This window comes from Mus musculus, chromosome 7 (genome assembly GCF_000001635.26).
Source record: "Mus musculus strain C57BL/6J chromosome 7, GRCm38.p6 C57BL/6J".
NCBI classification, from domain to species: Eukaryota; Metazoa; Chordata; class Mammalia; order Rodentia; family Muridae; genus Mus; species Mus musculus.
Window position 1 is genome coordinate 6,168,390 of NC_000073.6, and position 26,319 is coordinate 6,194,708.

The 26,319-nt window shown below is 48.2% G+C and overlaps 1 protein-coding gene across 6 annotated transcripts; it reads left to right on the forward strand.

Moving 5' to 3' along the window:
- The first annotated feature begins 4,078 nt into the window (after positions 1 to 4,078).
- Positions 4,079 to 24,715, forward strand: Zfp444 (zinc finger protein 444). Of its 6 annotated transcripts, none has more exons than XM_006540381.4 (5): positions 4,079 to 4,185; positions 5,593 to 5,712; positions 15,401 to 15,813; positions 19,745 to 19,853; positions 21,017 to 22,033. In XM_006540381.4, exons 3-5 carry the CDS (start codon positions 15,502 to 15,504, stop codon positions 21,589 to 21,591), a joined length of 996 nt encoding a protein of 331 aa, XP_006540444.1. In that variant the 5' UTR covers positions 4,079 to 4,185; positions 5,593 to 5,712; positions 15,401 to 15,501; the 3' UTR covers positions 21,592 to 22,033. The 6 variants fall into 6 exon arrangements, with proteins under 6 accessions (XP_006540444.1, XP_006540445.1, XP_006540443.1 ...); XM_006540382.3 differs by lacking the exon at positions 5,593 to 5,712 and adding an exon at positions 13,035 to 13,111 and having other exon boundaries at positions 4,081 to 4,185; positions 15,473 to 15,813; NM_001146024.1 differs by having other exon boundaries at positions 4,124 to 4,185; positions 15,473 to 15,813; positions 21,017 to 24,715.
- The last annotated feature ends 1,604 nt before the right edge of the window (positions 24,716 to 26,319 follow it).

The window sequence follows — 26,319 nt, forward strand, 5'->3', positions numbered from 1 at the left end:
CTGGCTGTGTGCAGCTGCCTCTGCTCCTTTAGCTCTGTGACGCTCCTTATACGGTTCATACTGCATCCTTATACTTTGCATAGCTGAGGAGCTATATTATACTTCTGTTTTCAGCATTCTTTCCCACATCCTTAAGGGATGTCCTGAAGGTTCTATCATTTTGCTGAGACGTAGACACAACCTCGCCTCCCAGACTCAAGCTGTCTCTGATTATCATGGAGTCATTAACCTTGGCAGAGGGGACTTTCCTCGAAGGAGGAACATGAAAACTATTATATAAACAAGACTTATGCCCACAGCACCCATCAACACTAGTGGAGGGCCATGCCCTTCTGGCTCTGTTCCAACGGTAGGAACCATGTCATCCCGTCCCTTACATGACCAGGAGACTGAGGGGAAATTTTACCCAGGGGAAATTTTACCCATGGCAAGGAAAGCCTCATTTAAACTTCAGAGCCCACAAACCATTAGCTATTAACCATTGATGGTTAGCCAGTGCAGGCTCTGTCAGGAACCGGTGTATGTTCTTGTGCTGGTCACCCTATAGCTAAATAACTTCCTCATCCCTAGGTGTTCAGCCACACTTATGTATCACTGCAGGCAAAGTTCTTTTTAAACATACTCATGATTTTCTTTTTTCTTTCTTTTTTTAATATTTATTTTATGTGTATGAGTGTTCTATCTGCATGTACACCTGCATCCCAGAAGACGGCACTGGATCCCATTACAGATGGTTGGGAGCCACCATGTGGTTACTGGGAATTGAACTCAGGACCTCTGGAAGAATAGTCAGTGTTCTTAACTGCTGAGCCATCTCTTCAGCCCACTTTCAACCTCTAAGCCATTTATCCAACCCCATCCTTAAACCTATATGAAAATATCTTTATTAAAACCCTACTCTGAAGCCGGGCGTGGTGGCACACGCCTTTAATCCCAGCACTCGGGAGGCAGAGGCAGGCAGTTTTCTGAGTTCGAGGCCAGCCTGGTCTACAAAGTGAGTTCCAGGACAGCCGGAGCTATACAGAGAAACCCTGTCTCGAAAAACCAAAAAAAAAAAAAAAAAACCCTACTCTGGAGAGGTGGGGAGAATGTGAATCTATGCAGGTGGTCACTCCATTACAGCAGTGAAGGAGTGGGAGGAGAGCTGCTGGGCTGCTGGCCTGTGTGAACTTTGTACCCAGCCTACAGGCACCTGGCCAAGTGGGGAGTATAGGCTGGAAGCTTCCTCCTAGTCTATTTGCTCTGTCCCCTTGCCCTGGCCCAGGCTGCAGCTTCTGAGGATTGTTTGTTTCTGCTGATGTGAACAAAGACACTGCATTTGGAACAGGAACTTGGATCTGAGAGAGTCAGACATGTGGGTGACCGTACAGGAGAAACTCAAAGTGTATATTGGACGGTTTTAAACAAGAGATAAAATCCCTCCTGTGTCTAAAGGAACCCTCTCATGCATGGAGAAGCAAAATGGTCCATATTCATACAACCGAATCTTATTTAGTTCTGTTCTTTGCAGTGCTAGGGATGAACTCAGGGCCTTAAAACATGTTAAGCAAACTTTTTAATACTAAGCCATGTCCCAGACTTTGTTGCTGTTTTCTTTTTTGTTTGTTTGTTTGCTTGTTTGTTTTAAGTTCAGTGGCTGGAGATATGGTTCAGTAGTGAAGAGTGCTTGTACAACACCCCCATACACATAAAATAATTTTTTTTTGAGACAGGTTTCTCTGTGCAGTCCTGGCTGTCCTGGAACTCACTCTGTAGACCAGGCTGGCCTCGAACTCAGAAATCCACCTGCCTCTGGCTCCCAAGTGCTGGGATTAAAGGCGTGCACCACCATGCCCTGCTTGATAAATTAATTTTTAAATAATATATATGTACACACACACACACACACACACGTAAGTCAGTTATTTTCTTCTGCCATATGGTTGCCAGCATCAAAGCTTGCCCCGCCTGGCAGCAAGCACTTTTACTTAGCTGAGCCATCTCAGGTTTTTGAGAAAGAGTCTCATGTAGCCCAAGCTGGCTTCAAACTCACTGTATAGTGGAGGGGAAGACCTCAACCTCCTGATCTTCCTGTGTCCACCTCCCACGTGCTGAGATTACAATTTTCAGTTTTACAAAGGAAGGAAATTGGGCCACTGAGATCGCTCAGTGAGTAAAGGCACCCGCAGCCAAGCCTGGTATCCTGCTTTCAATCCCGTCTCTGCCTGGGGAAAGAGAACCAACTCCTGAAAGCAGCCCTCTGTCCTCCACGTAACAAACTGTGACACGCATACACACTCATACCCCCCCCCACACACTGTCCTCCACGTAACAAACTGTGACACACATACACACTCATACCCCCCCCACACACACACTGTCCTCCACGTAACAAACTGTGACACGCATACACACTCATACCCCCCCCCACACACACACTGTCCTCCATGTAACAAACTGTGACACGCATACACACTCATACCCCCCCCACACACACACACACTAAATCACAATAAATATGTAGTAAAAAAAAAAAAAGCCAATATAGATAAACGTGAAAATAAAGCTGGGCATGGTAGTTCACACTTCAAATTCTGGCATTCTGGAGGCGGAGGCAGAGGATCATCCTTAGCCAGACAGTGAGTTGGAGACTAATCTGGGCTACAAGAGACTCCGTCTTAAAAAAGTTTTAAATCATATACGAAAAGAATCCAACTAGTATGTGAAAAGCACCACTAGGAAAAGAATGTGGTATTGCAGGCTCGCTCTTCAAATAGCAAAGCAGCTTGTGTGGTTAGCACACTTACCAAGATGAGGGACAGAGAGGGCAGAGAGGTGGGACAGGATTAAGTTTAGCTGTTGTGGGGATAGATCCGTCTCTAAGCTGTAAACTAGTGAGTAAATAGAAACTAGGGCAATGGTATTGTCCATCCACGAATTTGGTAAGGACAATAACAACTCTGCTTCACATGATTTCCTTTGTGTGCCAATGTCACCTTTTTTCGAAGTCCAGTGAGGAGGGGAGAGTCTCTGTCTGCCCCACTAGCTTGTAAGAGCCATCTATCACGTAAACAGAAAGTCTCATAACCTTCTTGCGCTCCTGCGAGTACGTGTGTATGTGGTGCGTTGGGGTAGTAGGTAGGGGTAGGGCTGGAAAGATGACAAAGAGGTTAACAACGAAGCACAAGCTATTCTAGACGTCCTTCTAGCACCTACATGTGGCTCACAACCGTCTGTAATACAGGTCTAAGGGAATCCCACGCCGCTTTCTGGCCTCCGTGGGTACTGCGAGCACATGGTGCACCGACTCAGCGAAACACCCATACATATTACAAAGAGCAAACTCAAAACCTTCTTGCCTTTTCTGAGGTAGGGAAACTGAGGCTTCAGTGTCCGTAGGGGGCTACACAAGCGCCGTTTGACACGTAATATTTTCCTTCCTATTCACAAGACGGGAAACTGAGGCTAGAGAGTGGACTGACAGTATGGGACGAGCGAACTAATTCTCAGAGGTCAGGTTTCGTTGACCAGCCTCAACCTTCCTTTAACCTAGTACTGGAGCGGGAGGGCGATACTGCAACTGTTGTCAAGGAGACGGATCTCCCACTGCTGATCTGAGGAGAACTCTGGCATAGCCTCCACGACCTCCTCTATAGGCGCTTAAAGGTCCTGGAGGCGGGTCTCCCAAGTGTGCTGCCTCCCCCGGTTTCCACGACAACGAAACCACAGATTCCTCTTATCCCTCCCCGACCCGTCCGCGTTTGCCAGAAGTCAGCCGGCGGGGTGTCTTGTGAGGGATGGTAGAGGAAGGAAATCCACGTGAAATCTGGGAAATGTAGTCCAAAATCAGAAGCGCTCTGTTTGCGCCTGTGTGAGCCAATAGGAATCGGGTTTTCTTCTTTACACTTTAAGAAATGTAGTTTTCTGGCTAGCTCGGGACGCACGAGCGTACAGGACTCATCACAGTAGGGCTAATGGAAAGCCGCTTTGTCGCGATGTTTCTTGGGAGATGTAGTTTCCAGCTGGGAGAGGTGGGAAGTGTTGGGTAGAATTAGCGATTCCTAGTGTAGAGAGTGAGGGGACGTGGGGGCGGGGAAGTACGGGTGAATTTGGCGCAAAGCCTGCTGGGGCATGGAGTCCCGATGAGCTTTGTGCGCATGTGCGGGAAGGTGAGGTTGTTTGGGGGGCCTCGCCCAGGAGAGTGAGGTGAGCTAGAGGGAAAAGGAAGGGCTGGGGAGTCCGGTGTACGGGGAACGGGCGGACCACGGGGAGGGGTACCCAGGTCTGGAGGAGGGAGAGGAAGGGAGGGATGGGCGGCTTGGGGGAGGGGGATGATAGGAGGCTGGAGGTGGGGTTCTGGGGGCGGGCCGGGGAGCGGGAGGAACGCGAGATGCAGACGCGGGAGAGTTGGAGGCCTGGGGAGGCTGGGCAGCGGGAGGGGGCTGGGATGTTCGAGGGGGAGCCCTGGGATGGTTGGAAACTGAGAGTGGAGTGGAAGTTGGACCCCACTGAGAAATCCTGGGGCGCCGGGACCTCTAACCTCTTCGAAAAGGATTGCGGGAAGGGGTCTATCCAGGGGCACCGTGCCATAGCAGCGTAGACCGGTGCAGGTGGCTAGTCCTGTGTGCTGGTCACACGTTCACACGCACTTCTGTCGAGTTGAGGTTCTGGAGGATAAGTATTTCTTCATTACAAGCGTATCCGCCTCATTAGCTTGTCGCGAGAGGCGAAATTCATTAATGTGCAGAAGGGGCTTGGAGACAGGTTTTAACAGGATAAGAGGGACTTAAATCTCTCGGTTCTGATCCTCCTGGCTCAGCCTCTCACGTGCTCAGATTACAAGCGTTGGCCTAGTTTTTTTGTTTTGTTCAGGGTTTTTGTTGTTGTTGATGATGGTGTTTTGGGTATGGTCTCCTGTAGCCCAGGCTGGCCTTAATCACACTCGAGAGCCATGCCAAGCTTTAAACCGGTGAAAGTAATTGAATTTAAAAACAAACAAACAAAAATACTCATCTTAACTTTTTTTTTTTTTTTTTTTGGTTTTTCAAGACAGAGTTTCTCTGTATAACCCTGGCTGTCCTGGAACTCACTCTGTAGACCAGGCTGGCCTTGAACTCAAATCCGCCTGCCTCTGCCTCCCAAGAGCAGGGCTTAAAGGCATGAGCCACCACTGCCAGTCTTCACTCCTTTTTATATGCTATTTTAACACCTATTCCAATTTACAATTTAGTCTTGGGCGCTTGTTTCACAGTGGCTTTACGTAAATGACTCACAAGGAGTTGGAGGGTTAATGTGTGTTGATAGTAAATGCAATAGGTGGGGTTTGTTTATTGCCAGGTGGTGTTCTGGGTACTTTTTTTTTCTTTTAATGATTTATTTTTATTTTAACGTGCATCCATATTTTGCCTGCATATGTGTTTACTGCATCCTCTGATTCTAGAGTTTCAGTTGTGAGCTGCCATGTGGGTGCTGGGCATTGAACCCAGGTCCTCTGGAAAAGCAGCAACCAGTACTCTTAACTGCTGAGCCACCTCTCCAGCCATGCTCTGGGGTACTTTTTTGCTCTTTATTTTACTTGACTTTCCAACCTCGATTATTGCTCCCATTTTACAGCCAAGGAGATGGAGATTAGTCTTTGAAAGGAGCAGTTGTTCTTTGACCGAGGACACATTGCTGGTACGCAGCTGGAATCGGTTCCAATTCCGAAGCCCTTGTCCTCTGAGTAAATATTTGGTGAGTTGTGCAGCTCAGGGCACAGAGTGCCCAGTGCAGATTCCTGGCCTTTTGAAGGACCATTGATGGATTCAGAGAGAATGAACATCAGGGTCGAAGTGTAGGAGAGAGAGGTAGAAGAAGGGGACACTGAAAGTTACGCATTTAATAGAATAAAAGTAAAACGAAAACAAACCAAAAACAGATGCTGGGGAGATGGCTCAATGGGCTAAAGTACAAGCTGAGGACAATCAGAACTGGGTAAAGGTTGAGCAGCACAAGGGCACCTCAGTGTGTGTTCACTGGCTTCTCATCGCAGATGAAAAGGCAGGCTTTAGGTTCCATAAGAGACTTTTAAAAAGGAAGGTAAAGGGGCTGGAGGGATGGCTCAGCGGTTAAGAGCACTGGCTGCTCTTCCAGAGGTGCTGAGTTCAATTCCCAACAACCACATGGTGGCTCACAACCATCTGTAATGGGATCTGATGCCCTCTTCTGGTGCATCTGAAGACAGCAACAGTGTACTCATATACATAAAATAAATAAATAAATCTTTTAAAAAAAAAAAAAAAGGAAGGAAGATAAAGAAACCCTAACCTCGACCTCAGGCCTCCACAGGCAACGCGCACGGAATGCGCTTGAGTGCCCACCCCCTCCAGAAATCAACAGCTTGGTGAAGTAGAAAAGCAGTTAGAGATTATTGATGTGGGACACAGAGCTCTCCTCTTTCCATGGTATCGTGGACCTTGCTCAAGAAGTCCACTGCCCATCCTTTGGGGCCAAGCGAGGAGGAAATAGTTAACTTTTGTAGCATTTAGTTTAACTGGTTTGTCAGCCAAGAGTTACTTTTTGTGACCTGGAACTTAGGATATGTGGCATAGAAAGACTAATGACTAACCAGTGTCAGTAACTAGTTACTAAGTAGTCAGTGTTAGTAACTAGTAACTTTTTAGCCAGTGCCCTAATTGACTATTTTAGTTCTGTAGGCTCTGTGTGCAGAAGGAAAAGCTAACTGTTTATCTCACCAGCCCCTGCTTTCCTGCCCAGCCACTTTAAAACCCCGTCCCTGCAGTAGGTGACAAGCAGCTTAGGATCCTTATCACCCACTTCTGGGCCAATGCTGAGTTACTCTTGATCTGGCCCTGAAGGCCAGTGCCTGAACGTGCACTTGCTGAGGTTTTCCATCTTAACCTTTGCCGGGCATCCTTTTGAATTCTCTACAGCCCTTACTCCCCTGCCAGGCCCAGTGTGAAGGTCTGCAGGCCACTGTAGGGTGAGGCTTCTGAGGGATATAAATATGTATCTCACTGTTACTTCCATTCTCTTACCTCATCTACACGTGTGTCTCCTCCTACCATACGGCTCTCGACTGGCCACTTTAGGTCATAAATCTGAATTTTCTCTTTATTGCAGGAATTTGGGCTTGCCTCAAAGGAATGCCCCCTTTCACTTGATCCAGACATGAAAGACATCTGCTGTGGACTTTGACGTGGGGAGTGGGGTGGGGGAGTTGCTGACCGCTCAGACCATTTGTGATTGGAAACTACTATGTTGATAGGCTTGTGTCTCCTAGGGCTCCAGGGAGGGAAAGAGCTGGCAGGAACCCGTTCCCATTCCTCCTGCCTAGCATCCACACCACAGTGCTAATCAACCAGGGTTAGTTCTCTGTTGTCCCTTTCCATCAGCTAAGAAAGGAATTTGTTTTGGGAAATTGATATGTAGTTTATGGCATGTTTTACCTTCAGATAGTAAAGCCACAGAATGATAGAGTCTTAATTCCACCTTATAGACAAGCATGCCAAGGGACCGGCGATGTGACTCAGCTGCTAAGAGCACTTGTTGTTCCTGTAGATGACCAGGGTACCTCTTCTTTTTTAAATATATCACTTATTTTTATTTTATGTGCATTGGTGTTTTGCTGGCATGTATGTCTTTGTGAAGGTGTCAGAAACTCTGGAACTGGAGTTACAGGTAGGTGTGAGCCACCATGTGGGTTTTGGGAATTGAACCCAGGTCCAGCCAGAGCTCTTAACAGCTGACCCGTCTATCCAGCCCCGATGACTAGGGCTCTAATCCCATCACGCATATAGTGGCAAAAACCAAAAACCAGTATAACTCCAGTGTAAAAAACAGATAAGCATGTTGAGAAAGGCTTGCTTTCCTTTTTTTTTTTTTTTTGGTTTTTCAAGACAGGGTTTCTCTGTATATCCCTGGCTGTCCTGGAACTCACTTTGTAGACCAGGCTGGTCTCGAACTCAGAAATCCACCTGCCTCTGCCTCCTGAGTGCTGGGCTTAAAGGCGTGAGCCACCACGCCCAGCTCCTTTTTTTAAGATTTATTTATTATTATATATAAGTACACTGTAGCTGTCTTCAGACACTCCAGAAGAGGGCGTCAGATCTCATTATGGGATCTCATTATGGGTGGTTGTGAGCCACCATGTGGTTACTGGGATTTGAACTCAGGACCTTTGGAAGAGCAGTCAGTGTTCTTGCCCACTGAGCCATCTGACCCCTGCTTTGCTTTGCTTTGCTTTGCTTTGCTTTGCTTTTCTTTTCTTTTCTTTTCTCTCTTTCTTTCTTTCTTTCTTTTTTTTTTTTTTTTTTTTTTTTGGTTTTTTGAGACAGGGTTTCTCTGTATAGCCCTGGCTGGCCTGGAACTCACTTTGTAGACCAGGCTGGCCTCGAACTCAGAAATCCGCCTGCCTCTGCCTCCCTAATGCTGGCCACGCCTGGCTGCTTTTCTTTTTTTAATTCTCATTTATTTTGTGTGTTTACGTCAGGGTGAGGAGGAGCTGACATGAACATGCCATGGTGTGTGTGTGTGTGTGTGTGTGTGTGTGTGTGTGTTGTCTCATACACATAATATACTTATTTATATGGGAAAAAGGACAGCTTGAAGGAGTCCATTCTTTGCTGTTCAGTGGGAGTCCTAGGACTCACACTGGGGTCCTTAGGCATGGAGATAAGCACCTTTACCCACGGAACCATGTCACTGACTCCTGGCATCTTCCTGTTCTTTGTAGGAGTGCCCTCTTTACAATGTCAGGTACCTGGGCTCTGCCTTTTGCAGTGATTCTGCTGCCAGATCACTAACAGTAATGTGGAGTAGTGGGGTTTTTTTTTCCCTTTAATTACTTCCTTACTGTGTATCGTCAATTGATCCTCTCAGCTGTGTTCAATTAATTTAGCTCTCAGCAACTGTAGTAAAAATTTAAAGCTAGGTGATGGTGGCTTATGCCTTTAATCCCAGCACTCAGGAGGTGAGGTAAGCAGATCTCTTAAGTTCAAGGCCATGGGGCTGGCCAGATGGCCCAGCCAGTAAGAGCACGGACTGCTCTTCCGAAGGCCCTGAGTTCAAATCCCAGCAACCACATGGTGGCTCACAACCATCCGTAATGAGATCTGATGCCCTCTTATGGTGTGTCTGAAGTCAGCAACAGTGTACTTATTTATAATAATAAATAAACCTTTAAAAAAAAATGTTCAAGGCCATTCTGATCTACAGATGGAATTCTACAACAGCCAGGGCTACACAAAGAAACCCTGTCTCAAAACACACACACCCCCCAATTAAAATTAATTGTAATTACAATATAAACATTTATATAATGAATAATTATATATAAGTATAATTTAATTTTACTGCAAACATCCCCCCATCCCAAGCCCTTGTATATTAATTTCTCTACTATGCCTCCCAAACTGGTGAGCTCTTCTCTTTGAAACAAGAAAATATAAACATAATGCATAAAGACAACATGCTCAGTCCATTTATTGTTCCTTGGATGTTTATGAACTCAGGGCTGGCTATTTGCTATTTTAAAGCCTATTAAGGGACTCATCCCTGAGAAAGGCTAATGTTCTCCCCTCCCCTCCCTCTCTCTCTCTCTCTGCAGCCATTACTTGCATGTAGTTGTTTTGTCAAGGGTTGGGGTTCCTCCTCAGCTAGTCTATTGATTCTTGTCACCATTCAGGCCTTGTTTAGGCAGCTGTATTGTTGGGGTATCATAGGTTCCCTGTTAATTCTAGAAGCTGTAACGTCACACCAGACTTCCCGATTCTCTGGCTCTTGCAGTCTTTGTGCTGCTGCTTCTGTAGTGTTCCCTGAGCCTCAGGTGTGCAAGAATTGTGTGATAAATGTACTCCCCACGGCCCACGGATCTCTCTGTATGACAGTTGTGCTTTTCTCTCTTTGCCGGTCCAGCAAACTGGAGCTGGTAGGTTCTCCTCTAAGACCCAGGACCTCAATAGCCCCGGCAATTCCGCTAGATTTCTAGTATCAGAGGTAGGATGTAGCCTTTTAATTATTTATTTTTTTAAAGATTTTATTTATGTATATAAGTACACTGTCGCTATCTTCACACACACCAGAAGAGGGCATCGGATCCCATTACAGATGGTTGTGACCACCATGTGGTTGCTGGGATTTGAACTCACGACCTCTGGAAGAGTAGTCACTGCTTCTAACTGCTGAGCCATCTCTTCTCATCCCCGGTTGTAGCCTTTTAATAGACAGGCAGCCCATGTCGCTGCAACGTAAAGACTCCAGGAGAGATTAGAAGAGATGGAAGCTAAGCCAGGGCCAGGTTTTAGAGGGTTCATGCATAACATGGAGTGGACAGAACAGTAAACTAACTTTGAGCATCCCAATCCCAAGTTATGGTGACGATAAAGGTGACTGAGGTCGTGTAGGGTGGGGTGTCTTCCTTTGTGTTATCAAGCTCAGAGTGCCGCATCTGTAAGAGGCTCTTTGCTTTGACTTAACAAGAAACCAAGGGCTTCGAACCTTAGACATAGTATTACCGTGAAAACCTTACTCCTGTCTTACTGTCCTTGACAGGACCCCCACGAGGCTTCAGGCTCCCCGAGGACTGTGATTCCAGGCTAGTGTCTCTCGTCCTTAGTGCAGCCGACTCAATGATGGCTGGGGCCGATGTGTGTGGAGAATGCCCCAGAGTATTCAGTTGTGTCTCTGGCTGTACCCTTCAGCCACAAGCAGCACTGTTCACTCTACCTCCTGTCTGACACTCAGAATGTCTCCAGGACTTTCCTGGGAGTCAAGCCACCTTCCAGGTTTAGAGCCATGCCCTCATCCACCATCTGTCTTCAGGAACTGGGGAAGAGGAAGGGCAGCTGGCTTTCTTGTGACTTGGAGGTTTTATGAGGGAAACACATGCAGATAGGTACTGGAGCCCTTGGCAGTTGGCCACATTTGCCAGCTCTCAAACATAATTTGGTAGCTGCTACTGCAGAGCTTGTGTCCCCCCTCCCCCATGCCTCTACCCCCTCTCTCAATTCACTGACTGTAACCCTAGCCCCCAAAGTGTCTGTAGGGGGAAGTTAGGGGTCATGGAATAGAACCCCCACTCTCTTGGGATTAGTGCCCTCTTAAAAAGAAGAAGAGCGCCGGGTGTGATGGCGCACGCCTTTAATCCCAGCACTCGGGAGGCAGAGGCAGGTGGATTTCTGAGTTCGAGGCCAGCCTGGTCTACAAAGTGAGCTCCAGGACAGCCAGGGCTATACAGAGAACCCCTGTCTCGAAAAACCAAAAAAAAAAAAAAAAAAAAAAGAAGAAGAGCTGTCATGGTAATACATACCTGTGATCTTAGCATTTGAAAGATGGAAAAGCAGGAAGGTCAGATGTTCAAGGTTATCCCATACTGCTTAATGAGTGAGACAGTCAGATACTGAGTAGAATCCTGCAGTAATTATAAGTGTTCCTGCTGGGATGGAAGGGTATTCTGGGACTTGGAAGCCCAGGAGCCACGCCATTCTAGACAGGGTATCTCAGTGGAAGGGCATCCAGGGACTGGAAAGACCAGGGAGCACACACCTTGGAGGGGAGAAGGTATCCCACTGGGAGGGCGTCCTGAGACAGGGAGTCCTGGCGGGGACCACAGGCTTCTGAGAGGAAGCATCCCAGGGGAGGCATCCGCAGGTGAGCTGAGGAGCTCCGGGGCCTCAGCCCCACTTCTCTGCATCTTCCCCTCCTCAGTAGTCGGGTAGTAAGTAGGCAGGGCAGACAGTACCCACGTCTGAGTTCTTACTACAGGCAGGCTCCACTGACAGGCCTTCCTGTGTTCTCTTTAAAGCCTTTGAAGAGGTCTTTAAAATTTGTGTGTGTTACACATTTGGGTGCTCCAAGAGGCCAGAAGTCAAATTCTCCTAGAATTGGAGTTACAGCCAATCTGGGCCCTAGGAACAGATTCTGTGGAAGATCAGTGAATGCTATTAACAGCTAAGTGTCTCTCAAGCCTACCCCCCCAACCCCCAATTAAAAAAATTTTTTTTGTTGCTTTTTGTTTTTCAAGACAGGGGTTCTCTGTATAGCCTTGGCTGTCCTGGAACTCACTCTGTAGACCAGGCTGGCCTTGAACTTAGAAATCTGCCTGCCTCTGCCTCCCGAGTGCTGGAATTAAAGGCTCGCACCACCACAGCTGGCTTAAAAATATTTTTATTAGTATATATTAACTATGTTGATAGTGGATCCCATGATACATGTAGCTTGATCACATTTACACGACCCTCATAACCCTCTCATCCTCCTGTCATGTCACTCCCCTGGTGCCCTTCCTCTTCTCAATTTGTCTCTCTTCCACCACCACCCCCAAGAAGCCCTGAGTTTAATAATGAAGTTCTTTACCTGAGTGTGGGTGAGGTGTTATTTATAGGAGTGTAGATTGAAGAAAATGTTAACTGCCTGTGAATCCACAGGCATCCCCTCCTCTGTTAACTGGCTCCTTCTGGTGGCTCAGGGTCTATTGACCCTCTGACTCTGAGAGAACGTCGATAGGCCCAGATTTGAGGGTATTCGTAGCTGCTGAGACTTAAGCAGGTGTTCCACAATACTCCACCCCTCCCTCCCTCTCTGTCTGTCTGTCTCTCTGTCTGTCTTCCCTCATCAATTCACTTTACACTGAGCCTTGGAGGGAGTGATACAGATGTCCCACTTAGGACTGACCATTCAAACCCCAATTGTCCTTAGCACTTGGACCAGCTATGTGTGTTTGTGGTAATGGCTCACTGAAAAACGGAAGCTTCCCTGAACAAAGCTGACAGCAGCGCCAAGCTATAAGGACATGCACAGAAATATTCAGAAGGCAGTGTGACAGACACATCATGCCTGTGCACAACAGCAGTGGCTTCCTCTCGAGGGCTTGTGACATTTCCAGCCACAGGCTTTTGTTTAGGTCTATAGTAATGGGTGGGAATTCCCTCCTGAGGGGTGGGCCCCAAAGCCAATTAGAAACCGTGGGTTACCCCTGAAACTGTCACGCCACTATTGCACCAGTTGGTGTATCTTATGGCTAATTGTTAATGTGGCACCTTCTTGTGTTTCCTTAGTTTAATAGCCACAAGGAAACTAGGAGAAAGGAGACTGCTCAGCCACGGTAGCACCAGGGAGGGAACAAGGCCAAGTTGTAAGTCTGGTCGGTCTGCTATAAGAGAGGGAGGGGTTTTTGTTCTGATGGTGGTTGGTTTGTTTGTTTGTTTGTTTATTTAATTTAATTTTTTTGGTTTTGTTTTGTTTGGATTTTAATAAAATTTCTTTTTTTTCTACTTTTATTGAAATTAGATTTTTTTCCATGCAATATATTTTGATTATGGTTTCCCTTCTATAAGTGTTACAGCTCTGAGGGAGAAGGTTTCCCCAATGCAAATGTTGCAGCCCAAGCTAAAGGTATCGTGGGAGTCAGGAGCCAAGAAATACCACAGAGTTGCACCACATAACAATCCCCACACCAGACATTTACTGAGAGAGAGAGAGACAGAGGCAGCGCCGCCAGGCCAGAAACAGCAAAGAACTAAATGGGAGGCAGCCTTTATATCCGGTTGGGGGGGGAGGGGGGTGCAGAGCTCTCTAGGGTGGGGATTGATGGGATTTCAGGGAGGGCTCAGGGGTTAGTGGAGTTTCAAAACCCTGAAGTGAGTGTGGACTTTTTACCCTATACCTTCCCCGACTCCTCCCAGGTCCTCCCCTTGTCCCTTCCCGTCCAGTCCATGCTCCTTCTGTCTCCTTAGAGAACAAACAGGCACCTGAAGAATAGTAATAAAGATAAAACAAAAATAAATCAGAACAGGACAAAACAAACACAAGACAAAAAGCTTAGGAAACAGACACACAAGGATCTCAAAACCACAAAACTGGAAGCCATAATATATATGCAAAGGACCTGTAAGGTTAAAAAGATAAAAATGAATCAAATAACAATAAATTTAAAAGATGCCCTGATTAAACATTACGAGACAACCTCCAAAGTTCCAGTGAGTTTGTTTTCCATTGCTGGACATGGGGCCCGCCCTTAAGATTGGTTGTATACCCAGAGAGACTGTTGGAGAGAACTAATTTTTAATTTCCAAGTGGTTGTCGGTTGCGGATGCTTCTGGGTTAGGAATGGACTCATGTGCACTCCAGGACCCCATCTGACACAGACCCATGCATTCCCCTTGCATACTGCCACAGTCTCTGAGTTCAGGTCTGTCCTGTAGGCACTGTTTCCTTCCATTCCTGTCTCCTATAGTCTTTCTGTCACTTCTACAAAATGCCCTGAGCCCTGAGGGGAGGGATTTGATTGAGACATCCCACTTAGGATTGAGTGTTGCATGGCTTCTCACCCTGCACCTTGTCCAGTTGTGGGTCTCTGTTTTTATTCCCATCTACCGCAGGAGGAAGCTTCTACGATGACTGAGCAAAGCACCGATCTATGGCTATAACAGAGTGCCGTTAGGAGTCATTTTATTGCTGGGTTCTTTCAGCAGAACAGTAGTACTTGGCTTTCCCCTAGGTCCCTGGGATCTAGTCTCAACTTCTTGGTCACCTGAGCAGTGTCAGGAATAGATTTCATCTCATGGAATAGACCTTAAATCCAGTCAGATTGTAGGTTACTCCCACATCTTTTGTGCCACCATTGCAACCATGCATCTTGTAGCAGGCCACCAGTGTAGATGGAAGGGTTTGTAACTGGGTTGTTTATCTTTCTCCTTTGGCATTGTGTGGCTTATCTCCCAGTCCCATGAACAGCAGTCCCTGGGGTAGGCACCAGCTCAGCTTCTCTGTGTTCAGTGAGTTGTGTAGACTTAGCAGTTTGTGGAGAGCAACAAATAACCTAGGCAGTAGCCTAGATTGTTTGGGGGTTCCCATGGGGCTCCTTTGGCCAACAACTTGATTAGATGTAAGCCATTCCTGGTACTGGAAGCTTCATTTGGTGAGGAGAGATATCCAGTTGAGGCTCTGCTCCCCCAATGCTTGGTAATTTCATTTAGGTCATACATATATACATATACATATACATATACATACGTACATACATACATACATACATATTAAAAAGCTTCTGGCCGGGCGTGGTGGCGCACACCTTTAATCCCAGCACTTGGGAGGCAGAGGCAGGTGGATTTCTGAGTTCGAGGCCAGCCTGGTCTACAAAGTGAGTTCCAGGACAGCCAGGGCTACACAGAGAAACCCTGTCTCGAAAAACAAACCAAAAACCCAAAACAAAAAGCTTCTACTTTATTAGGTCTCCATATGACCCATAGAAGAGGTAATTCTAATCGCCCTTAAGCACTGATCACAGGGACCTTTGCCAATGGCCTGACTTCTCTTTGGTCAGAGAGGTAAGCAGGTATGCTTTCGTTTTGCAGAATAGGAAGTTAAAGCCCAAAAGACTGCTAAGTTGTGAACGAGCCAGTAATGGTCAATGTCCATTTAGTTTCAGGCGAGTTCCCTTGCTGCCTGGGCTGCTGAGCTGGACTCTCCCACTGCTGACTGTTCCTCTCTACAGGTGCTGGTAACTCAAACCTAGGTGGCCTCATGGAGGCCCCAACGACCCAGCCAGTGAAGCAGGAGAACCTGGCGGTTGAGGCCCTGACGCTCGACTCCCCGTGGCACCGCTTCCGCCACTTCCACCTGGGCGATGCAGCAGGGCCACGTGAGGCCCTGGGGCTGCTCCGTGCCCTGTGCCGGGACTGGCTCCAGCCGGAAGTGCACACGAAGGAGCAGATGCTGGAGCTGCTGGTGTTGGAGCAGTTCCTGAGCGCCCTCCCTGCAGACACCCAGGCGTGGGTGTGCAGCCGCCGGCCCCAGAGCGGAGAGGAGGCTGTGGCGCTGCTGGAGGAGCTCTGGGTGAGCAGGAGGCCATGGTGGCCGTGGTGTGGGAGGGGCTTCGCTGGACTATGCTTCTCAGCTTGTGGCCACACATCACACATAAGCAGAAGCCCCCTGAAAACGAAGGTGTAGTATATGGCTGGTGTCGGGGTGACAGTTGCTCCTCCAAAGGTGCAGAGATGCCTCTCCAGTGTCATCTGCGTTAGCAGTCCCCAGTTCCTCCCTCAAGTAATAAATAGTTGGCTGGAAGGTCTAGGTGAAGTCTGCTTTGCCTGGGTTTCCCATTAATGTACAGAAAGGACACCAGCTAAAGCTGGAGATAGCACAGGTTGTCCTCTACTGATGACGTTGAAGACAGGGCCAACTGGTCTTAGCTACAAAGTGGGGAGCAACAAGCAGGGAGCCCTTAGTCCCGTGTGGTAGTGTACACCTCAGGCAGAAGGGTCATGGAGAGTTCAAGACCAGCCTGTAACTAGACAAGGCCTTCTCTTTGAAAAGGAACAAACCCTAAAATAGAACACAGGAGCAGGGAGCGCTGCGATCGCGGACACATAACACCTTGCTGTGCAGTTTTTACTCAGCCTCAAGCTTGGCTGCATGGCAGATTGCCCATGTGGCTGGCTGGTAATCAGCATGGTTCAAATTCCCACAGCAGACGGGCTACATGCTTTTGTCTGGTCCAGGGTCCAAGCAGACGCCCCCTCTGCTGGGCAATTTTCTTTTTCTTTTTCTTTTTTTCCTTTCTTTCTTTCTTTCTTTTTTTTTTTTTTTTTTTTTTTGGTTTTTCGAGACAGGGTTTCTCTGTGTAGCCCTGGCTGTTCTAGAACTCACTCTGTAGACCAGGCTGGCCTCGAACTCAGAAATCCGCCTGCCTCTGCCTCCCAAGTGCTGGGATTAAAGGCGTGCTCTACCACACCTGATTCTCAGCTTGTTGCTAGATTTAGTCAGAGAAGTTAAGTTGCCTGTGGAATGGCCACACAGTTAGGGTGAGTCTTTCACCACAAAAGCACAGGGGCTCTTTCCTAGGTGATGCTGGTCCTGCTGAGGTACCAGTATAAACCATCACAGTGCCTGTAGAGTTTCTCTCTGGTAATGTGTGTGGTCCAAGCTGCATTGTCGTCTCAGCCCTACTCAGTTAGGAGCCTTGTCCGGTTTATTTCATGTGGCCCTGGTTGGAACTGCCCCTGGTGTTAGTGAGTGCTATATAAATGCTTGCTTTGGAACACTGAGGAACACTGACCTGCCTTGAAGTTTCACACCAGAAAGCCAAGGTGTATTTTGCCTGCTCACTTGTGCAAGCACATTCTGAGACAATGTGACCTTCATAAGACAGACTGCCTTGCCTGTGGTAATCCAGCCTCTGGTCTGTATATGAGTAGCCACGGGACTGAGACCCAGGGAGCAGGATGTCTGCCAGCTCAAGAAACCTAAAGAATGCTGGTGGCTGGACTAGGAAACTGTGGAGAGTCAGCTCTGACCTGTGCTTGTGGTTACTACCATAGGAAATGCCAAACCAGTTTGTCTCAGAATTGAGGGAAGTCTTAGAGCCCCAGAGGCAGCTGGGAACATGGAAACTTAGCACAAGATACTGAGTGTATGATGTGTGACAAGAGGAAAAGTTAGTAAAACATAAGTAATCCAAGGCATGCTGGTCCTTCGTGCTCTCAGCCTTAGAAAAGCATCAGAGTAGGACCGCAAGCCTTCTGTAGCAAGTTGCCTGGGAACAAAAGGAGAAACAGCAGATGTAGGTACCAGAGGCAAAAACTATGGGTAGTGAGCAGATGATAGAGCTGTTGAAGCCAGAGCAACTTGCACATGTTTGAAACCTATAGGGAATGGCCTTTATGGGGTGAAATTCAAATTGCCAATGTAGTCTCATAAAGAAGCAACAAATCTGGGCTGGAGAGATGACTCAGTAGTTAAGAGCACTGACTGCTCTTCCAGAGGTCCTGAGTTCAATTCCCAGCAACCACTTGGTGGCTCACAGCTATCTGTAATAGAATCCAGTGCCCCCTTTCCGTGTGTTCAAAGACAGCTACATACCAAAAAGAAAAAAAAAAAAAAGTGGAGGGGGCAAATGTGACCCCTGAAAACCAGAGGGCAGAAGGATCAGAACAGTGACCTAAGAACTTACACAAAAAGGCACCAGGTCCTGGCAGTTTTATGTGTTGAAGTGCTGCCAAATCTCTAAGGAATGTATCATTGTTAAACATTTTACAGACTGCTAAGATTATGAAGGAAGGGAGCTCCCTGCTCATCTTGGCTAGGTTGCCAACCCTCTGCCACTACCACCCTACAGTCCAACCCAGCCATTTCAAAGACAACCTGAAAATGCAAGCCAAGGACTATCTCAAGGAACGTAGATCCAAGAATCTTAAGTAGAATATTGTCTGCTCAAATCTAAACTGATGTGTTGTAGCCAGTGGGCTTTACACAGATGCAAAGCATGTTCTCTCTGGAAATTTACCAGTGAAGTGCAACTCTGTCAACAGAACCTATCATTCAAGGCTGAGGGCAGCTGAGTGATGGGGCAGGACTCAGCAAAGGTCAACATCAGTGCACAGCAAGTAGGTAGGTAGTTGGTGGTACATGCCTGGAATTCCAGCACTCAGGAGGCAGAGGTAGAGGCTGGCCTTGTAGTGAGTTTAGAAGATGGCTCTCAGTCTGCAAAGCTAGAAACTGTCTGCTAGAAACAGGCAGAGCAGGTGCCTACAGAAGCCATACTGCTAGGAATGCTTACGAGTCTTGACCAGCAGGTGGAATTATATGCATGGCTAGTCAACTGTGCCTCTGCTGTGTGATCTAGGTCACCCTCCCTCCAGCCAGTGGTCCAGTACAGTTAAGACGGGAGGTGAGGAGAGGGGTGCTGTGTGTGTAACTCCTGCATCTCTCATTTCCTAGCACCAGAGGAATTCTGAGAATCACTTCTTGGGAACATGAGCTTAGAAATCTACCCTGTGTCCTGCCTGGTTCTTAGCTTCATGCTTTTCTGAGATAAAGGTTGCTTCAAATTTACATTTTACCCAGACACCAGCAGTTCAAGTAAGATTCAAAACAAAGGAATGAGTTACCTGTTACTTGATAGCAAATGCCCCCAAAGCTATGAAGTTGTTGTGGGCCAGAGGGTAGGCGTGACTGGGGAAAGTGGATCTGTCACAGGGCCTCTTGAAGAGGCCACAAGGTATTGACCATGGCTGTCACCACTTAAAGGCTGACTTGAGGCTAGAACCCCATTTCCACTGAATTTGCTTGCACTGGTTGACAGGAGACTGAGTTTGAACAGCCTGCAGCAGCAGCAGCCAGCTTCCCTTCGGAGATGCAGCGAGGCAGCTCAGTGGCTAAAGGTCCTTGTCATCAAGCCTGATGAGGAACTGAGCCTCACATGGTGAGGAGGAAGCCAACTGTCAAGAGTCATTCTCTTGACCTTCATATGTACAATGTATTTCCCATCCCTGACACACACACACACACACACACACACACACACACACACACACACACACACACACGGTAGAGAGAAGGCTCTTCAGTTAAAAGCTCTTGCTGCTCCTGCAGAGGACTGGAGTTTGGTTCCCAGTGCCCACGCCAGGTGGCTCACGACTTCCTGTAACTTCAGCTCCAGAGGATTGGATGCACACTCTTACATGTATGCTCATGTACCAACCCCCAAAACCACAGAAATGAGTCTTCAGTGAAACCAAAACAAAACAGGCAGTAGTGTTGCACACCTTTAATCTCAGCAAAGAGTGGCAGATCTCTAAATTCAAGGCCAGCCAGGACTAGAGTTCCAAGACAACCAGGGTTACACAGAGACATACTTGAAATGGCTAGAAAAACAAAACAAAAAACCCAACAAGACAGGCAGTAGGATTTCAGAACTGTGTGGTGGGAGAATGGCAAATACAGGATATTATAATTTCTCAATTTGGCATATGCTATCTCATTTCAGGGCCCAGCAACCTCCCCAGATGGGTCGTCAGCAATGAGGGCACCTCGGGATGTGACCGAAGGCCCGGGGGTCAGTGTTGGAAAGGAAGAAAGTGGGGCAATTCCCTTAGGTGAGCAGCCAGCTCCTTCTTCACTTCATTCTTGGTAAAGAAAGAAGTCTTTGTCTCCCAGGCTAAGTCAGGGACTGACCTGGCAATTTTAACTCACTGAACGCAGTAGGGACAGCTCACATAGGCCCCTGCCTTTGGGGAACCAGCCCGTGGAAGGTGGGCTCACACGCCTACTGTCTGCCAGGTGCTGCTCTGCCAGCCTGCGGAAACTATAGCATACCAAAGCAATGTGATCTTTGGAGCTAAGATCTCCTTGTGCAACCCAGGCTGATACAGTCTCCTGCCTCAGCCTTCCTAAGTGCTGAGATTTGAGGCATGCAGCTGCCCAGATCTGGCTGTAGTGTTTTTGGGTGCAGGGTTCTAGAAGGACTTGCCCAAGGGTGGATGCTGCTAAATCCAGACTGGGCCCAGGCAGCCTGCCTCGAGGCCTCTGCACCCCAACATACTCTGCCTATCCCAGGTGCTATGGTGGCCTGTGTTAAGTTCCCAGCCCTGAGCTGGGCATGGAGTCTGTTATGTCACATTTGGATGAAGTGACTCCTTATATCTCTCAGACGGTGGGGCAGAAGCCAGATATTCAAGAAGAAATCAAATAGCAGCTGAGGGTGGGAATAGGGCAGCAATGAGAGACAAGTGGGCATTTCAGACAACAAAGGAAGCCAAATTCATGATGTAAAACTACTGGAACCAAGGTTGTGGACATTCCTGGGGCTCCACAGAGCAGATGGGAAACCTAGACAGAGGAGTCATATGGTTCGTCTGTCCCCTAGTTTCCCTGCCTCAGTCCATTAGTTTGTTCCATTTGGACACCCCCAGCCTCTTATAGAGCAGTCAGCCCACCCATTATGTTCTCAGTAATGTACCTCTCTCCCCACCGCCTGGCTCCTCCATCCATCACCTTTGTTCTTACATCATTATGAACCCTCACCCATGTGTCCATCGGTCCACTCCCCCAGTACTCCCTCTACCGCCTTGCCACCATTTTGTCTCCTTACTCCCTACTCCCTGTCTAGTCATCTACGCCTTGGTGTTTATTAGGCTGCGTGAAGCTCCTTGCTAGGAGGCACAGAGGTGGGAAACCTGCCCTCCAGCCACCTCCCTGCCCCAAACTGCTGCCCACCAGCTCAGCCCCAGCCCTGACTGCAGTGCACCTTTTCCCGCAGGAACCTCCTCTGGGACAGAGGTACCCGCAACGGAGAACAGCGGGGCCATGCGCCCATACAAGCAGGAGCCGGGCAGCCCCCCACCAGCTCCACTGGCACCGGTCCTCCCTGCCTTCCTGGCAGCTCCAGGCACTGTGTCGTGCCCGGAGTGCGGGAAGTCTCCCTTGAAGCCGGCGCATCTACTGCGCCACCGGCAAAGCCACTCCGGTGAGAAGCCGCACGCGTGCCCTGAGTGCGGCAAGGCATTCCGGCGTAAGGAGCACCTGCGGCGCCACCGCGGCACGCACCCCGGCAGCCCAGGGCCTGCACTGCGCCCCCTGCCTGCGCGCGAGAAGCCGCACGCGTGCTGCGAATGCGGCAAGACCTTCTACTGGCGCGAGCACCTGGTGCGCCACCGCAAGACACACTCTGGCGCGCGACCTTTCGCCTGCTGGGAATGTGGCAAGGGCTTCGGGAGGCGTGAGCATGTGCTCCGTCACCAGCGTATCCATGGCCGGGCGGCCGCGGTAGCTCAAGGGACTTCAGCACCAGGTCCAGAGGGTGGTGGTGCCTTTCCGCCCTGGGCTCTGGGGTAGCTGGGGTTCTAAACACCTGCTGCAGGGCGTCATCCCCTTAGAGTTCTCCCAACCCCATTGCCTCTTCCCTTTTGGGCCCCATATCCACTCCTCCCTTCCTTCTGGAGTTCTCAGCTTTCACCCACCCCTGCGAAAGACCCTTCTCTCCTTCCCTCATTCCATCCCCTTTTCATGGAGGAGAGACTTGCCCCAGGACACCCTTCAAGTGAGAAAGGGGGCTCAGGGAAGGAGCAGTGCCCCCACTCCTCCCTTCCAAGGATCTTGATCTTGAACCCCAGGACAGAGTCGGGGCCAATGGAGAGAAGAGGCCTGGACCCGGATCTGGTTCTCTCCATAGCCTAAAGGAATGAGGTGGGGAGAGGTACCCGAGAAAGCTTGTCACAGATGGCAGGTCACCAGCACCTGAGAGAGTAATAAAGTGACTGACTCAGTGTGTACAGGAGTCTGACTCTCCGGTGTTGTGGGAGCTGAGCATCTGAGGCACAGGGGACTTGGGGACTCCTCACACATCGCAGGAAGAAAGACTAGACTCGGAAGGTCTGGCAGCAGATCACTCCCATCCTGGTTGTCCTGGCTGTATATAGCTTCAGGTAGGTGGACCGCCCCCGAAATCCCCTTTTCTGAGCAATAGTTCCCGTTTCGTAAGTCATGGTGCTTGTAATGTCGCCCACAACCATTACTAAGTTAATAATATTGCTAGGTGCCTCCGGTCCACTCCTAATAACCAAGTGCCAGCCAGCAGGTCTGAAAGCACCTCAGTTCTTCACAGTGACCGTCCAGGAATCTAGACCTAACTTCTCTTCAGGATGCGCTTCTTTGGGTATAAAGTCTGCCCAGTCTGCTGTGGAGCAGACTCTGGGACAGTCCTTAGCCTGGCCCTGCTGGCTCTTCTGGGTACCAGCTTTGAGCTCCTGGGCTCTGCTTCCTTACCAGAACTCTATGTAATGGCATCACACAGTGGAGGGAGGTAGAGGAACCCCAATGCCCACTCAATTTTTTTTTTCCTTAAGATGAGAACTTGCTGAATCAGTCTAAGCTGACCTTGATCTCATTGTGTAACCAAAGGTGACCACAGATTTCTGGTTCTCCTGTCTCCATCTCCCCAGTTTGAAGATCATAAGTATGCACTATGTCGTCTGTGATCTTAAAAGGCATGTGCCACCATGCCCAAGTTTTATTCCGGGTTTGCTTGGTGGGTTTTTTTTTTTGTTTGTTTTTTTGTTTTTTTTTTTTTTTTTTTTTTTTGAGACAGAAATGTCATGTATTTCTCACTATCCTGAAGCTTGCCATATATCAGGCTGCCCCCAGACTCATAAGAGATCCGCCTACCTCTGCCTCCTGAGTGCTGGGATTAAAGGTGTGGACCACCATGCCCGGTTCTCGTTCTTAATGCATACATGGGACCTTCCTGGAATACATACCCAAAGAAATGGTCGAAGCTGGACACAACTATACTTTTAGGAAAAGAGTAAGTGTATGAATAAGTGACAGAATGGGTAGGGGTGGGGCTCTGGCAGAAATGGGAGTTTCGCTAGGAAATACAGTTAGGAGGGTTATATGATGCTATCTTCATGAGAGTATGCATTCCTTTGAGGCAGTGCTGCCCTCTGGTGGTGAGGGCTGTTTCTGGAACTAAGAAGGCATCATCTCTGGGAGTTTTTTCACCTCAAGTAAGAATGAGCAGGTAGACAGCCCTTTCCACAAAGAGGTTTTTATTGTTGTTTTGGTTTTGGTTTCTCTGTGTATCCCTGGCTGTCCTGGAACTCGCTTTGTAGACCAGGCTGGCCTCAAACTCAGAAATCTGCCTGCCTCTGCCTCCCGAGTGCTGGGATTAAAGGCGAGTGCCCCCACGGCCGGCTCACAGAGGTTTTTCAGGAGCATATTAACTCATCCTTTACACCTTCAGTAGTCTTGACTGTGGCGCTCCTGCCCCAGCCCCTGTTAACCATGCTGCTGCTGTTGCTTCAGGCTTTCCAGTCCTAGTGGCAGGAAAGTTATCTAATTCGTTTTTCCAAAATTGTATAGCTACTCTGTTTCAGAGACCCACAATGGTGTAGAAGCAGATAACACCATCCACCTTTGACAAAGCTGCCAAGCCCCAATGTCCACCCTAACATGGCTAATGAACCCTAGTTCTGAAGACCACACCAAGACATTGATGCATGCCTCAGGGTCCACACCCATGCAGTATCTTTCATGGCAGCACTTGGTGTGGAGGTGTCCGTCTTGTGCAGTAAGACAGGCTGGAGAAGTCACATTATCAGCTGCAGGCTTTCAAGTTACTGGGAGGAGCATGGAACAATGGGAAGGTGGGGGTGTCGTGCAGACAGAGGCCATGTCATTTGGCATAACAGGAAGCACACAGTGAAAATGCTGTGCTTGTCTGAGATGAATCAGTGGGTAAGAGCACTTGCTCTGTAAACAAGGACCCGAGCTCCATTTATCAGCATCTATAACATTGCACTGGCGCAAAAGCAGAATTCTTACTAGAGAAATAGAACTGAGAACCAGTTCTCCTATAGCCACCCAGAGGCCAGCGGTACACACTGAAGAAAAGATGGCATCTTCAGCAGATGGTGCTGGTCACACTTGATAGACACATTCAGAATGAGCATGCATTCATATCCATCACCCTGCACAAAACTCACCTCCAGATGGGCCACGGGCGTCAACATAAGTCCAGATACCTTGAATCTGATAGAAGAGAAGATAGGGAATAGGCTTGAACTCGCTGTCCCAGGAAAGGGGTTTCTGAGCAGAGCACTGATAGCCCAGGCACTAAGTGCTACACTTAATAAATGGGGCCTCATAAAGCTGAAAAGCTTTGCACAGCAAAGGACACTATCATTCAAGCAAACTGACAGCGGGAAAAGAAATCATTACCAGCTACCAGTCTAGCAGAGAGTCTGCACCCAGAATGTAGAGAAGACTAAAGAAACCAAGCAGCATGTAAACCCAGCCCAATTTTAAAAGTGAGGCATGGCAATATACAGAGTTCTCCAAAGGTTAAACAAATGGCCGAGAGACGTTTTTACAGTGTTCATCATCTTTGCCATCAGTGAAAATGCAAGTTAAAGTGACTTTGAGATTATTTTAGCCTAGTCATAATGGATATGATTTAAAGGAAAGAAAGAGAAAGAGAGAAAAAGATAGCTGGGCAGTGGTGACAGACACCTGTAATCCCAGCACTCAGGACACGGAGGCAGGCAGATCTCTGTGAGTTCAAGGCCAGCCTGGTCTACAGAGTGAGTCCCAGGACAGCCAGGGCTACACAGAGAAACCCTGTCTGGAACAACCCCAAATAAATAGATAACAAGTGCTGGTGTTGGTGTTGAATAGTGAACACACACTTGTTGCTGGTGGAAATACAGACTAGTGCAACCACTATGGAAGTCAGCCTGGAGGTTCCTAAAAACAAGAAACCAACAAAAACCGAAAATAGCTGCACTGCTCATGGGCACATGCCCCAGAGACTCTACCATCTTATTATAGAGACACTTGTTTGTCCGTGTTCATTGTTGCTCTCTTTATAGCCAGAAGGTGTAAACTGCCTAGATGTCTGTGGTAGTTTGTATATGCTTGGCCCAGGGAGTGGCACAATTAGGAAGTATAGCCTTGTTGGAGTAGGTGTGTCACTGTGGGCATGGGCTTTAATACCCTTATCCTGGCTGCTTAGAAATCAGTATTTTCCTAGCAGCCTCCAGATGAAGATGTAGAACTCTCAGTTCCTCCTACACCATACCTGCCTGGACACTGCCATGCTCCCACCTTGATGATAATGGACTGAACCTCTGAACCTGTAAGCCTGCCCCAATTAAATGTTGTCCAAATAAAAGTTGCCTTAGTCATGGTGTCTGTTCACAGAAGTAAAACCCTAAGACAATGTGTATTAGCCAATGATGTCCATCAAACTATGAAAATATGCGTGTACACAATGGGCTGTTCAACTGTTAAGGACACAAAACTCAGAAATTCACAGGTAAATGGATGGAGCTGGAATCAAATCATTCTGAGCGAGGTAACCCAGACCCAGAAAGGCAAGCGTCGCACATTTTCTCTCATTGTGGACATCAGCTGTATGTCTTCACATTTCTATGTCTCATTTGGGATGTTCATGAGCTCAGGAAAGTAGTAAGGGGTGGGCTGGGTAGGGGCTTTCAAGGGAGGGGAGATAGAAAGCAAGCGGTAATAAAAACACAGAGGCAAAGCTCCAGTTGACTTCATCAGTCAATCATGGGAATGTGTAACTTGAAGAACCGAGACAGAGGGACTGTGTGAGATGAAACTCAGCTAGGCAGGGTCACCCCAGGGGCCTGCTCTCTGCACAGTGCTGGTATAGCCATGGCCTGGTTCTGCCGGAGTTTGGCTCCCCCTCCTGGTGACAGAGAGAGACAGCAGCTCCCATGGCTAGGTCATTCTTTGAGCAAAATGAAGAAACAGGTGAGAGAGGGTGTAGAGAACACTGGGAAGAAATGTGGAAATGAGGCGACTGGAGAACTGACTCAAGGCCTAAGAGCGCCTACTGCTCTCTCAGGGGGCCCAAGTTCAGTTCCCAGCACACATACCTTGTGGCTCACCACTTCCCTCTAGCTCCAGGGGATCTGGCACCCCTTTCTGGCTTTTGCAGGCACCTGTGTATACCTGACATGCATTCAGACACATAGACACATAAATAAAACGAAAAAATATTTTGGACGAGAGAGAATGACTAATGAGGATGTCTTTGGG

Coding starts and splice junctions, on each gene's coding strand:
- Zfp444 (XM_006540381.4), top strand. CDS start 15,502: ATGGAGGCCCCAACGACCCAGCCAGTGAAGCAGGAGAACCTGGCGGTT. Junction 15,814..19,744: donor CGCTGCTGGAGGAGCTCTGG/GTGAGCAGGAGG, acceptor ATCTCATTTCAG/GGCCCAGCAACCTCCCCAGA. Junction 19,854..21,016: donor AAGTGGGGCAATTCCCTTAG/GTGAGCAGCCAG, acceptor CTTTTCCCGCAG/GAACCTCCTCTGGGACAGAG.